The sequence below is a fragment of the Euprymna scolopes genome, chromosome 23 (assembly GCF_053919585.1).
Source record: "Euprymna scolopes isolate OS-2025 chromosome 23, ASM5391958v1, whole genome shotgun sequence".
Taxonomy (NCBI): domain Eukaryota; kingdom Metazoa; phylum Mollusca; class Cephalopoda; order Sepiida; family Sepiolidae; genus Euprymna; species Euprymna scolopes.
In genome coordinates, this window is record NC_136504.1 from 10,986,603 (window position 1) to 11,002,987 (window position 16,385).

General features: G+C 31.6%; 1 protein-coding gene across 1 annotated transcript in view; it reads right to left on the bottom strand.

The window, feature by feature from the left end:
* LOC145245749 (fibronectin type 3 and ankyrin repeat domains 1 protein-like) overlaps positions 1-16,107 on the bottom strand; it is a 65,731-nt gene extending 49,624 nt beyond the window's left edge. Inside the window, exons 1-2 of the mRNA XM_080107348.1 lie at positions 15,899-16,107; positions 3,069-3,243 (exon numbers count right to left, since the gene is read on the bottom strand). Coding sequence (XP_079963474.1) covers positions 3,069-3,243; positions 15,899-15,905 — 182 coding nt within the window. The 5' untranslated portion in view covers positions 15,906-16,107. The remainder of the gene's footprint in view (positions 1-3,068; positions 3,244-15,898) is intronic.
* Between the last annotated feature and the right edge of the window lie 278 nt (positions 16,108-16,385).

Genomic DNA, 16,385 nt, shown 5'->3' on the forward strand with positions numbered 1-16,385 from the left:
ACGACTACTAGCTTTAAACACATGTGGACTGAACTATTCTCTCCTCAACAAGCCGGCAATGTATTAATTCTATCATTACGCACGAACACTGAACTCTCCTACTAATACGTTTCTCTCTCTTCTACTAACGACACTAACGAAAATGACAAATAAAGTTTAATAATCGTTGTCTCTCATTTCTATCAATTAAACAATGCAACTGTTTCTACAATTCATCTCCTTTAACAACAACAACAAAATTATATTAACAAAACAGAACTTGAATTTAGATCCAGTTTAGCTATATTACAATCTATTCCTCCAAAATAATATCGATATTAAAATTTAAACAATTATAAATAAGTGAATAAATAAAAGCCACAAAAACACCCCACTCATTTCCATTTCATAAACATATTTTGAATTCTTACGAGTATGATTCGTTCAAAAAAAAAAAAAAGAAAAAGAAAAAGCATAATAACATTCTTTTCACATAAAAAATCGCACCCCATTTTTAAAATTCTCACCACCATGAGAAAGAGGGGTAATATAGACACCTGGCTCGAGAGAGGTAAATTTGAAAGTCAAATTCTTAAAGATCTTTAACTCATGCTTGAATGTAAAATAAACCTTAAACTGACAATGATGATGATGATGGCGATGATGGTGAAGACCCTTTTCTGGCAAGCTATCTGTTAGTTGTGCATAAAATGTACATATATTTGCTAATATTGGTAAGAATACAGTTGATAAATAAGACAATACTCTCTATTCTCAGCACTGTGCTTTCTCTTTGAAGAGAAAAACCTGTTGAGTCATTAGCCAATATCATGTGCGCAGGTGATATTGGATTTCTCTCGTTTCAAGTCATAAGCAAATGTGCCGACAGCAACATTATTAAGTGCCAAAGTTGAATGAACGTCAGAGCGTAATATGTGAAGATCAGAATCTAATACAATAAAATGCTCCATATATTTCCCTTTTGTCTCTAACACTCCATTAATTCAAGCTTGAGCAACAGTAACTTGACATTAGAATAGAAGTAGATGTAATCGTGATTCTGATTATTCATTCTATTTTAATTCATAAACTGCGACATCGCGACTGTGTAAGGACAGCTTGGCATGAGGATACTGCGATTTTGAATATTTAGTCAGGGTTTACGTGTAAGCATTATTTCTCTCTTTTTTGTTTTATTTTACTTCAGTCCAAGTTCTCAGAAATCAAGGGGCCCACAACCTGGGGCTAACACTTGAACTCTATATGAGATACATAGATATTCGAATCTTCCAATTAAGTTCTTTATCTCTCAAACACTGAGTTAGTAAAGAAGTTCAGAACATAGTTTCCCTCTCCCCAATTAACCATTTTTATATATTGCAGTATATCTTTTATTTTGGTCTCTTGGTCTTACTGGATTCCAGGACAAGAATTTATCTAGTCTGGTGGAGTATCCAGCTTCGTGCTATTACTTGAGGTAACATCACTTAGAGAAGGTGCACCATTCCTCCTAAAATTTAATGTGAGTTAGCCATAGTGAGGAGATCTTATTTGTGCAGCGAATACTATGTGATTTTGTATATTTGCTCGGGATTTACTTCTGTGGAAAAAGTATCCTCATGCCAGGTTATTCTGACAAACCCCTGTACAGAGAGACCTTAGACACTCGAGGACAGTGTCTAGTAGGCATTAAAGTTCTCTCTAGTAGGCATTCAAGTTTTATTAGTATGATTATTATTATGATCGTTATTATTATTTGTAAAAAAAGAATGCCAGAAAGAATAATATGAAAGCAAAATAAATATTTACAGATAAAATTATTTATACTAAAATGTTTTAATAGAAAGGAATGTTAATTTTCATAAACAGCACAAACAAAAATGTTAACTTCGTGAAAAAGAATGTTAGAACATAAACAAAATGTCATAACGAGCTTAAAAATACATGTATCAGTTAGGCAAGAGTTGGATGTCAGAGAAAGCAGACACAGTCAGACAGAGGAAGATGGACAGTCCACGGACAATAATGGCTGCGAGTAGAGAAAAATGTTGATAGTAAAAGTCTAGGACCAGCGTTGCATCTTTCCGATGGGGGGAAACATCCGAAATAAAGCTGCTGTAAATACCACCAAGATTTTGGGTTGTACGAATCTTCGTTTGCAGCTTTTTCGAGGATCCGTCAAATTAAAACTAAGATGGACCAGGTATGTTTCCCAATTGGCCGATGTAAGACCCCAGAGACTGTTATTTGCCCTTTAATATTATAATTGTTATATGTCCTGTTTACAGAATCACTAGGTGATCGATAGGCACAAATATATATACACTCGTTTATGTATACAACCTCACTAGATTACAATATGAGCATTTAAATATTATTTATAAATCAAATATGGAAACATCGATTATGGAATGTGAGGACTAAAGTACAAAATAAGGGAAGCAAGAGTTAAATAAACCCAAAATCTACTTCCTACTCTACTTTTAAAAGAGACGAAACCCAGGGAGAAATGTGGCACCATCCCCTAGATGTTAGTGTACTGAAAATGGAGCCTTCGACTACAGTCTATCCACTTCTTTATTTAGAAGTTTTATAAAATTTAAGTTTACACAAGAGTACTGCTCATGCGCAGTACCAACTATGTTGTAACTGTTAAAACAATCTAAGTAGTTTTAATATAAAAATGTAATTAATTTCAAATAATATTTTTAGTAAGAGGACAAATACTAGAACAGGGGCAGCCACTACAGCACTGTTGAAATTATCCCTTTCATATCCCCTCTGGCATTAGACTTGTGGAAAGAGGAACGATCAGCTTTGCCACAATTTATAAAGTGGTGTGTTGCTCGACTTCTCAGATAATAATGAACGCTTCCAGTTACTATAACGACCGGGAGAATATGTTTTTTGGTGGTTATGCATGAGTCTTGCACTAGTGGCAGTCGGACTGACGTATACCCATACTCTTCGTTTATTGTATTTGCTTTGGTGTTCAATATATTTTTCTTTCTCTACTAACCGAGTTGTGTTTTTCTTCCAGACCCTTACAGAAGTACAAGAAACTATATTCAAAGTTCTCCGTTACTTACATGTACACTGTCTGCCACATCTCCTCTTCAGGTTGCAATTTTTCGATGCAAGTGTAAACCTTTTCTGTACCATTGAGAAACGCACATTTGTATTCTGATAAAGAATCCGACCAGTTCAGGTGTGCAGAATGGTACGTTAAGGATTCAATATGTGGTTGTTCAGCTTGTCCAATCGCTATAAATATATAAAAATAATAATAACTAGTGGAACCTGTGGAAACTTAGTCATATGTGATATATTGATGTATACATTCTTTAGATGTTCAGTGTAAATGGTGACGCTCTGATATTATTGTAGCTTTTTTGTTAAAACTGCAAAAGTATTTATCTAAGCTAGCACAAATGCCCGGCAAAGCCCGCTCGTAAAGTATGCTTAAATATCATATTTTAATTCTTGCAGATTTCGGATATATTATTATAGACCCAGATGTCAGCCTGATACAGAAAATAACACACACACTATCGTATTAATATATAGATAATAATAATAATAATAATAATAATAATAATAATAATAATAATAATAATGATAATGATAATAATGATAATAATAATAGAAATACTATATATATACATATTATATATATAATATACATATAATAAAAGGAATAAATATATATATATAAATAAATATGTATAAATAATATATATATGTATATAACAGAATAATATATATATATATATATTATTCTGTTATAAACATATATATATTAGTTATACATATATATATATATATATATATATATATATATGAAAATAATGATAAATAACCATATATAAACTAATATATATATATAAATAATGTATATAAATAATAATAAATATATATATAAATAGCAACAAAAAGATATATGTACATAAACAATAAATGACTATATATATAAATAATACTAAAAATATAGATAAAATAATAAAAGATATATATATAAATAAAAAATATGCATATAATAATTAAAAACTATATGTATATAATAAAAATATATATGTAACTAATAATATCTATATAAAATATAATAATATATATAAATAATAATAAATATATAAGTAAATAAGAATAAATATATATAATAAAATATATTTATATAACTAATAACGGATACATAATAAAATATATATATATATATATATATATATATATATACATATATATATATATATATATATATATATATATATATATATATATATATATATATATATATAATACAAATGTATGAAGGCTCATAATTATATATTTGGATCCTATGCAAGTAAATAGAGATTATGTTAACTAGTATGAATTTTGGCAAGGGTCACATTAAGTACATGTCAAGATAACCTGACGGAAACGGAAGTTGACCCCATGTAGGTGGTGTGATTGAAACGGGTGATGAGTAAATGTTACCTACCGAGACAAAATGTGCTCGAAATGCAGGTGTTGAATGATATTACATAGAAATGACGTCACGTATTTGGGGGAACAGAACAGTTTCTAGTCAGAGTTGGAAAGTGAGAGAGGCGTCATGAGTTTGAAAATATAGAGAGAATCTAAATAAATGTCATCCTGATGTCTGTCGTCTGTATCTCTCAATCCTCAAGTAGAAGAACAAGTAAGAACGAATAATTTTTAACTTATGTAGTCTCTCTCCCTCGTGAACAAACTTTCTCTCCTTAATAAAACCTTAAAACCCTCCACAAGTCTCTACAATTGTTCCATGCATTTGTTTTGTTGATTTGTCTCTTGATTACTTATGGACAAAAACAACATGTGCGAACGGTTTGTTTAACGTGAAAATGTTACATGATAGCAACGCAGAAGAAAAAAAAAAACAAAACAAAAATGAAACGCTCAAACGAAGTATAAATAAAAACAATCGAAGAAAGTATTTGAGTTATGAATCTTCACAAAATCTATTCATTTTTTTTTTCAAATGACATTTCATATATCAGTAAATATTAGTGATTAGTGATGGGACGATTCAAATATTTTTCCCGATTCCGATACAGTTACCGATTCCGATTCTTTATAAATATCTAATAATTTTACTATAAAATTGTTATTTTGTCCTGTTTACTGTAAAAACACATTTTCAATGTGGGTGTATTTTCTCAAACGTAAAAACACACTTGTGACGAGGTGATCTAGAGATTTTAGTCTCACTGGAAATTTAAATCAATAAATATTTATTATTTTATTATTACCAGCAGTGGAAGATGGTTTATAAAAAATAAAATCAAATAAAATAGGTAATTAAAGGAATCGGTTTTGGCATTGGAAAATAAGCTAAAATTTTCCCGATTCCAATACCAATTCCGATACCCCAAAAAGCTCCGATTTTTTCGATTCCCGATTCCGATTTGTTTGTTGCTATAAAATCCTTTTAATTGTTCTATTTAGAAATATTATTTAAATTTTATTTATTTAATTTATTTTTAATTTAATTTATACTTAATTTATTTTCCTTTAGTTCACAACTGCTGCGTTTAAAACCGGAAGTAAGCAAATTTATTTAAGCTATGAGAGTTATTTTCCCTTTAAGCCATGAAAGTTTATTCGTATTTGATTTTCATAGACAGAGATGGATGTGTCTTATGCTTTCCTAAATCTAACATGTCACTTTTTGCAACAAGTTAGGATATTCGGTGTATCTTAAATAGTATGTGACTAATGCTTTAACACAGCAATAGGTTTCGACCAGGCAACGCTGGGTATAAACAGCAGCTAGTATTAATATAGAATTGGGTAATACACTGGGAACTATGCAAAGAATTTTATTTTGAACATGCAGACAAATGGTACAGACATAAACCGGATATAGTACTGGAAAATGAAAGTAACAAAATCCTCTCGGATATGGAGGTACAAACAGATAAACTAATCCAAGCAAGGAGACTAATCTTTTCTTTCAACCCTTAAACAAAACATTGCACATAACATCCCCCCTAGTAATACAGCAGAAATATTCGAATCAAATTCTGTTAAATATCAACTCTGATAGTTTCCAAAAATGTCGACTTATTTCTTTTTAATATTCAACTATGAAATTTAACTTGAGCCAGAACTTATTTAATAGCAACAAATTTGAAGGCGTCAAAATCACTTTCAAAATCCTTCGACCAAGAAAAAAACCATTGCTAACAGTGCCATTTTTCTAATCTTCGATCTAATTCAATATTAAAGTAAAGTCAGTCTCATTATTGTTTCTTTGTCATCGATAGCTTTCTTCTAAAACAAACAATATTTGATTCAGGTTTGTAAGTTTTTTTTTCTAGTTAATCATTGGAGCATGTTGTTAAAAAAAACCCATGTAATTTGATTTAATTCCTTATGCAAAAATACTTTGTTCGTGTCAGAATTATTTAAAAATGGTCTCCATCTTAAGAAAGGGATACAACTCTGTATGAGTTCATGCAGAATTACTTCCCTTTGATTAGGACCCCCCCAACCATATAAAATATATATTTCTGGGTAATAATTTTTTCTCTTTTATTTGAATGTATGGCCAAATATTATTACATAATACTGTGAAATTGCTCATATAATATATAAAATAACTTCAGTCTCTTTATAGTTTCTTTGTCATCAATAGCTTTCTTCCTATAAAATCAATATTTGATTCTGATTCTTAAGTTTTCCTTGTGAATCATATCTAACAAGGAACTGTAGGGAGTTGAACAGCAAGATGTTTGCTCACATTACATTCAAATTTTTGCATATTAGTACAGTCACGGAACAGGAAGAAGGGATTAAATTCCAAAGTCTAATGGTCGGAAGGGGGAGGGACTATTAGAATAGAAGAGTTTCTGGCAACTATGGCTTTTAACAGTGAAGAGGCGGGATTTTGCTGCTTGGTTAGTCGAGATCGGAATATGTTGTTAAAAAAAATATGTAAATGCAATTCGATTTAATTCCTTCCAGAAAATACTTTGTACACGTTTGAATTATTTTCAAATGGTTGCAAACTTAAAAAAGAGAACTAACTCTGTATTCGTCCACAGAGAGTTAATTCCCTTTGATTGGAACAAAAAAAAAAGACATATTTAAAAAAGAATTAACATAGAATAAAAAAGAAGAATAAACAATTCACAAGTTATATGCTACTGGACAACACCGTGTAGATACAGCCAGTATATATTAATAAAAATAAAAATGGTTCAATGGGGATATTTACTGCGGCTACGGAAAATCTTAATATGATTTTGAAGCCTTTAAAATGTCAACTAAAAAAATCATATTATAATTCATTTCTGCTATTAAATAAAATTAAATAAATATAAAAAATCATATTTCTTCGATGAGCTACTGATTTTGTAAAAAAAAAAAAAGTAGGCCTCCAGAGTGTTATGGAAATCATCCCTTTCAGGAGTGTGGAGATTTCCAACAGGACTACCCCCACCCCCCACCCTACGATTGCTTTGGAAGATTCGTAAGTAGTTAATACTGGCTCTAACTCTTATATGATAATATTCAACCCAACCTGGAATATTCTTTAGGTTTCTTGCTGATTATCAGGCTGTAGTCGTCATAAATAAATAAATAAGGACTTATTTTCTATCACGGATGAATATCCCCAGCAGGTGATTGGGCTACTCACTGATCAATCGGCCTGCAGGGTGCATTAATTCCATCCGTGAAAGAAAATAAGACCTAACTTATGACTGCTTCAAAGCTCTATACTATTTGGAGTTTTTGTTTATTTGCCATTGTTTATCTGTTTCAAGTGCCAATTATTGAGATAATAATATACCAGAACAAACATCCGGAATTTATCAAATGCACAAAACAGACAATACTGTTTATTTGTATTTATACCAGTCATGGATACGTCCTTGACAACCAGTCCAACATTGACTTTGTTGCTGTTGGGTTACAGTATGGTGCTGTTCAGTCATAGATATTCATCTCGCCTTGGCTTTATCTTCTCTCTAAGAAGTTTATTGCTAATCACCTGAGGCACTCCTACCAGGCAAATCCGACGAGGCTGTTCAGGTATTTTTATAGGTCAGAACGCGTTAATCCTAGTACGCTGCTTTTTCAAAACCATGTCTGCCCTTGTGTCTAAGATTGTTGAGAGGTATTAAATAAACTATTGCTTATTTTGTATGTCTCTTTCGACATTTTTTTCTTTAATCAATCATGATAATGAGCTCTTTAATGAAATCTCACAGAATATATGAAATATAATAATATATAGTATAGTTTGCGTGTTCCTTCCTTAGTATATATATATATATATATATATATATATATTAATTTTATTTATACAAACATTAATGGCTACATATGTGCATACATGTTTCTGTAATCCCCCAACGTGGGTGATTACAGAAACATGTATGCACATATGTAGCCATTAATGTTTGTATAAATAAAATTAATATACTTGCTCTGTTCACTCATTGAGCACTATTTTGGTAGACACATGTTGTTTCATTGGATGTACTTCTAGGAAACTAAACTCTACTGGCTATATATATATATATATATATATATATATATATATATATATATATATATATATATGGAGAAAACCAAGGTAATGTTCACCCCAGCTCCAAACAGCCGCTACGAGGAACCGGTCATCTGTGTAAATGGAACGAAACTGGGCACCGTTGATGACTTTGTATATCTTGGCAGTACTATATCGAGCGACGGAACCCTCGATAAGGAAATCTTAGGAAGGATCAATAAGGCAAGTAAGGCCTTTGGTAATCTCAAAAAACGAGTGTGGGCAGACAGAGCCCTGACCTTCAAAACAAAGATAAAGGTATACGAGACTTGTGTACTACCTGTCCTCCTATATCCCTCGGAAACATGGACGACATATCGCTGTCATATCAAGGCTCTGGAAAGATTCCACCAGATATGCCTACACAGGATATTTAATGTCACCAAACAAGCTCTCTTGTCCGATGAAGAGGTGCTTAAGAAGGCGAGCACATTCAGCATAGAGGCTCGAGTCTTTCGAAACCAGACTTAATGGGCGGGTCACGTAGTGAGAATGGAGGATTATAGGATACCTAAGCAATTGTTCTATGGGGAGCTTGAATGTGGCAAACGACCCAATCACAAACCTCGGAAAAGGTACAAAGATGTAGTTAAGGGAAACCTGTGGGCACTTGGCATAGAAATAACAAGGTGGGAAGAGATAGCTGAAGACCGGGAAAGTTGGAGACGCTACGTCTACGCGGGATGTGAGAATTTTGAGGTTTTGAGAGTTGAACACGCCACTATAAAGCGAGCCTTACGAAAGCGAGAGGATACAGAGGACTTTGATCTCGACCCCGCGTACTCGTGCGGGTTATGCGGCAGGGTGTGCCTGTCAAAGGCAGGCCTCAAGAGTCATGGAACTACGCACGCGGGACATGAACTGGGAGCACGGGAGGGAGGGGGGCGGTCACCAACAAAGTTATTCTGCAGAATATGCGTCAAACTGTGCAGGCCGGGTGGGGCTATGTGGAATCATATGCGGACTCACTCACACGCCATCGTATCGTGAGGGTTGGCCGTCTTCTGTAAAGAAGTGGCAGTCACCATATATATATATATATATATTGTATTTTGTGTACAGAAAGTTGTTAGATGAGATAAGTTATTGATACCGTCGGTTTCAAGCCGGATAATTAGGACCGTTTCAGATATCCGTATCAAGCTCTCTTCAGCCAATACTCATGAGTATCCTGGGTCATAATCCAGGTATTTCTGCGACCCCACGTTGGTAGTTAATGTTACTGCGTTAGTATGTAAATGTTATATATCTACTGAAAAATTACACTCCTCAAAGTGATTAAGGGACATTGCTATTTCATTGTTACTGGAGAAGGGGGTGAGTAAAAGTTCATGCAGTGGAAGCAGCTATATTTGCAACAGGTTTGTTGGAAGGAGTTAGTATATGGTTTAATATTTTTCTTTTAAATTTAGAAATTTTTTTCCTTATTTTCATGTTGGCTTAGGAATAGGATGACGCGTTACAGGATGGTTTGATATTAATAATTAACTAAAAATGTGATTGCCCAGGCTCTGGGTGTTTTAGATGTCAGGGGGGTTGAGATGTATTTTCAATGTAGATACAAGTAACGTCATTTTTGATATGGTGTACAATACAGTACAGGTATAATTTGGAAGTAAAATTATAAGCGATGTCGTGTTAAGTGTGTATAATAGAGTAAATAGGTACATGGGCAGATTTCCTACCGATGCGAATATATGGAGCTTGTAGGTATTAAGTATGTTTCCACTTCTAATGGAGATATCTTCAGATTTTCGTTTGAAAATCATGAAGTTGTATTTTGCATTACAGAGTATCGGTTCAGCTTTTGCATTTATTGCAAACCTAAGGAATAGAAAGCTATTGCTATGTAATGTGGATAGATGTAAATCTAAGTACAGATTATGGCTAGTGAGTATCTATCTGGGTAAGAATAAACTAATTCATGTTTTAGCGGTAACAATGTATAGATGTTTAGTGATAATGCCTTCCAGTCGGTCAGCATGCGAAGGTAAAGGGCTGGAAGCTAAGAAACACCCTCCACAGCGTGTGTAATGTAAGTGTAGGTGACAGCGAGGGAAGTGGAGTGGACTGTTAGTTGTTAGGAGAGGATTAACTTACAGAATATAGTAGAATTAATTATTAGAATTTATAATAAAGTAAAATTTAGTTGGAGAAGGAAAAAATTTTTTTTATTAAACATGTAGATCAGACTAAGGCAGTCGTCTTGGAGGTAAAGGATATATTGGATGTACGTAGCAAGCAAGAGGGGGTGTTAGTACCGTAATGAGAGAGACTATTAGTATATGGCACGTCGGAATTCGTAGTTAAAGACAATCAATTAAGCCAGGCACAAATCATTGTACATCTATTCTGAGACACTTTTAGTGACGTATCTAAGATCACTGTATATTTCAGGTACAAAGAAAATTAAAATTAAGGCAAACTAAGTTCCGTGATTTGCTTTAGATAGCAAGGAAGCTACACTTTCAATACAAGCGAGTTTGTAGTGATTACAGATATTTAGTATATTACATAGATGAGTCCTATCTTCTAATGTAGGAAAAATAAAGCCAGGTTTGTGATGAATTCTGAAATTTGCTTTACATAGACTTTTTTTTTTCGCTTGTTTACTTGGAATGTAATAAGAGTGAAGAAATGTTTTGCCCGTACGAGGAAGGGATGACGAGTGTCGGCTTTTGGGGACAAAGATTGAAAAAAATAGATTTACGTGCATTAGCATCAGTTTTGAAAATAGTCTAGGCTAGAATAGCGAGTATAGGTAGTATGCATACACAATTTTGCTCATGAGGAAGAAATATACATGCGGAGTTGGGGCTCGTTGATCTAAAAATCCCGACTCAAGTAATTCTCGCATATTTCATTTGCTCCATGGTTTACACAATGTGTTAAGGAGAAAAAGAGAGAGGGGGGGGGACTCTTTACAGCCATTCACTCGCAGATGGGTTGCCTAGTAAATTTACAAGTTATACCGGGCAGTCATATTAGAAAAAGTAAGTTATGCGCCAGGGTTCCTGATGGTTTTCAAGATATTAAGCATCGTACTTAAATAAAGTTCTGCTGTCTTCTAACTAAATGAGCATAATTTAGCTTTGTTTTGTTTTTAGCTAAACTTCTCTTGCTATGGCCAGGTTTCTTATTTAAGCGAGGTGAAATAGACTATTTCTATTCTATACTAATTGGAGAGAATTATCAGGATAATATGCCTGGAAATGTAAGGAATTAATATAGAAACTTTCGAAGAATAAAACATAGGGAGCAATATCCATATCAAGCTCTCTTCAGCCAACACTCATCTATTTTTATAACCGGAAGTGGAGAATATATATACATTACGAGTTCACGTTTAACTGTCGTTTTGCTAACCCCCCCCCCCGTTTATTTATCGGATGATGATGATTTCAATAACTTGAAAATCTAATTTCGATTGAATTTTTTCTTTTATATAAAATTTATATATATAAAATGCCTTTAATTTTAAACTAATTTAATTTAAAAATCTAATTTTTTTATACATAAAAATTTAAACTAAAAATTTACATCAATATCGATTAAAAACATAAAATTTCATTTAATTATATCGAAATACATTTAAAATTTCTTTAAATATTTCAACTCTTTCAAGGTTTGAGGAAGTCAGTATTTATCTATCCTAAGGGATTTTCCTAGTACATTAATACTATTATATTTTTCCTATAGTTTTAAAATTGAAATAGATTGTAAATTACATTTATAAAGTATGATTTCTAAAAATTTATATAATACAATAATTTAAAATCTATAATACAATTACGATTAAAATCCAATTTTACAGACTAAAAACAATTTTAGCGTTTAAAAGTTTACTAAAGTTATTTCTGGGGAATGAAGTGCCCGGAGGATGTGGTGTTTTTTTCCGCATTATAGAGTGTTGGCTGAAGAGAGCTTGATATGGATATCTAAAACGGTCCTAATTATTGGTCTTGAAACCGACGGTACCAACGACTTATCTCATCTAACAACTTTCTGTACACAAAATACAATATATATATATATATATATATATATCCTTTATTTGTTTTTACATAAGCAGTAATATGTTGCTCTGCAGTCATCAGCATGTTTCGGCCAGTTAGCTACTAGCAACTAGAGGCAATACAGCTTATACGAAAGTAAATTTTGCAATGAAAATATCAGGTCTTCTTTGTCACATGGAGTAAAAAGATTCTGTGAAAAATAAGATTTTGTTGTATGTAAATAAGACTCAAATAAAGGTGTGGATTTGAGTCTGTTGAGATATGGGAAAGGTTGGGAGGTTAAAGAATGGTATTTGGATACGTGTGTGATGACCACTTCAAATCTGAAACATATTAGTGTGTATAGGTTCAATTAGTGGGGGAATGTGAATTTTATATATCTATGCTAAAAGCGGTGTCATATTTGGTGTTATAAAAATGTTTGTATTTGACTAGAATTTTTATGTGTCCAGAAAACGTACAACTGACGTTGCCCTCTTGTATATCCCCGCCCCACTTCATCATACCTACCCACACCAGTGAAGAAGTTAAGAGATAAGGTAGAATAGGAAAAGATACAAGGGAGAAAAGAAGGAAAGAAATAAGAAAGAAAGAAAGAAGGAAAATAAGAAGAATGAAAAGGGAAAGCCATAAATATTTTATTGGTATCATGTACTCCTCCTCCAACCCCTCACTCCCATTTCTCATTATAGCTTTTCTACTTATTTACTATGGAAGCCTTTGAAAGTTATATAGCAGCAGCAGCAGCAGCAGCAGCAGCAGCAGCAGCAGCAATAATAATAATAATAATAATAATAATAATAATAACCTCTCAAAATGTATATAATGAATGTATCTCCATGCTTAGATATAATTATCTACTTTAATTGTGCTAATGATAATTAAAAATAGAAGGTAATGGGAGAGTAAATTAGTTAGTGACTGTGATATTTATGACAATTGATAATGATAATTTTTAATAATAAAATTGATTAGTAACAATAGTGGAAATAAAGTGTTTAAAGTAAAATTAAAAAAGCAACATGTAAAGAATAATAGATTTCAAAAAATAGAAGATTAGATGTAAACAGCAGAAGATAAAATATGGAATAAGCCTATATAATAATAATAATAATAATAATAATAATAATAATAATGATAATAATAATAATAATAATAATAATAATAATGATAATAATAATAATAATAATAATAATGATAATAATAATGATAATAATAATAATGATAATAATAATAATAATAATAATAATGATAATAATAATAATGATAATAATAATAATAATAATAAGCCTACATAATAATATCAGTTAGGTTTACGATTTATCTAGATACATAAATCGTAAACCTAACTGATATTATTATGTAGGCTTATTATTATTATTATTATTATTATTATTATTATTATTATCATTATTATTATTATTATTATTATTATTATTATTATTATTATTATTATTATTATTATTTCTTAACGTTTATATATGTAGATAGGTTTTTTTTTTCACATGGGGGTCACCACGAAGGCCACTCATGGATTAGGGTTATTGCGTGTACAGTAGGTTAATCTGAAAAATTAGGGTTTAAACACATGTAAACCATTTAATGTTAATAAGGAATTTATGTAGCAGTAATCTTAGAAAGAATGTCAAAAATTAACTATAATCCTGTCAGGTTTGTTTGTTTAATCGTAATATTGATTACAAAAATTGTTAGATTAAGAAAATATATACTAAAACTCGGGGTGTAGATTATCACATTTTTTTTTCAACAAGTATTTGTTGTGATAAATAATATTATGAAGAGTGAAACGTACAATTTTTGTTGATGAAAGATTGGTTGTGTTGATGCACATATTTTAAACCATTGGTAAATTATGTATTTTAAACCATTGGTAAATTATTTGTTTTAAACCATTGGTAAATTATGTGTTTTAAACCATTGGTAAATTATTTGTTTTAAACCATTGGTAAATTATTTGTTTTAAACCATTGGTAAATTATGTGTTTTAAACCATTGGTAAATTATGTGTTTTAAACCATTGGTAATTTATAATAATAACAAGTGTTTAACAACGTTTACGTTATGTAAAGGTACAGTTTTATAGTGCATAAAATTTAAGGAGGTTTATTGCTTTTTATTCAGCAACTTATTCCTATAAGTTTGTCAGAGCAGTTTGGTAGAGACCGTTCCTCACACAGACACATAAACAAACTAGAAACTGCTCTGACAATTTTTCATTTACAAACTTGAAACTTAATATATAGGGAATTTGAGCCCGTAGAACATATCCGCTTTTGCTTTTAGCCGGTAAAAATAGCTGATAAAGGGTAAAAGAGTGAAAAAGAAATTAAACTTGGTAAGCATAAGTAAACTAAATATGTATTTATGTCTTTAATAAGATTAGTTTTTAAAAGTTTTTTTATTGACGTGAACACTGGGATACTTCAATTAAAAGTCACATATGAACAGGTAAAATTATAGAGGAATAAAAGGCGAATCAAAAGAGATATAGGTTATTTAAACAGTTACTTTCAATTTAGCTTAAATTTCGGTTTTTGACAAAATATGACAGGTGCGGACTTTCTGTTTGGCGCCACTATATATATATATATATATATATATATATATATATATATATATATATGTCTCTGCTTTATCGTTATTTTCGTGGCAAGTGCTCGTCTGAGCTCCAATCTACGCCCCCCTCGCCAAACTTTCACGAGAAACACTCGTCTAGCTGATAACACTATGAATAATTTCCTAACTCTTTATCTGTGCCTAAACCTAAATGTAGATTCCATGAACAAAGTTTCTTTCTTAGAACTGCACATCTGTGGAACTCTCTTCCTTTTGTCTGCTTTCCAGGTGACTACAGTATGGTTGTCTTCAAGTCCAACATAAACAAGTTCTTGATTAGCTGTTCCCCTTAAGTAATCCAATTTACCAAATTTCCACTACTAACAATTATTACGTTATTGTCCCATTGACCATTGTATGCTTATTAAGCCTTATCCTCGAGTGGCCCGGGCCTTGGTAAGTGGTGACTCCTTTGTAAAAAAAAAAAAAATCCCTCAACGAGCCACAGAGTGAATAATAATTCAGATTTATAGACCTTAAAAAGCAAATTACAACTTTATTTCAGGTTTAAAAATTTAATTTAAAACCAAATCTTAGTTTTTTTTTTTTTTTTTTTTTAACGAAAACCCTATGGCATAATTGAACCGAGATGTTATATCACGCGACACACAGAGAGCAAAATAAATAAATAAGTAAAATAAAATAAAAAATAAAATAAAATAAAAAAAGATAAAAATAAAATATTTACCTGTCATATTTCTCCGTAGAAATCAATTTGATTTAGTTCGTTCGAGACAAATACTTTGTAGACAAATACTGTGTTTGTATGTACGTATGCAAGTATGCAACTGTTTGTATTGTGGTATACGGACGAAACAGAAAGAATATATTCACTATACGCTGTGGTGGTGGGGTATGTCAGTTACCCTGTGGCTTTGCTCATGCACATACGTATGCATGAATATATATATATATATATATATATATATATATATATATATATATATATATATATATATATATATATATATATATATATATATATATATATATGCGCGCGTGTGTGTGTGTGTGTGTGTGTGTGTGTGTGCGCGCGCACGCACGCACGCACACACGTATGTGGTGTATGCGGATGACGCACGTTAAACTCCCAAGCGGTCCTAACAAAGAAAATTATTTGACATGGTAAAAAAAAAAAAAAAATAAAAAAATAAAATAACGATTAAATATTAAAC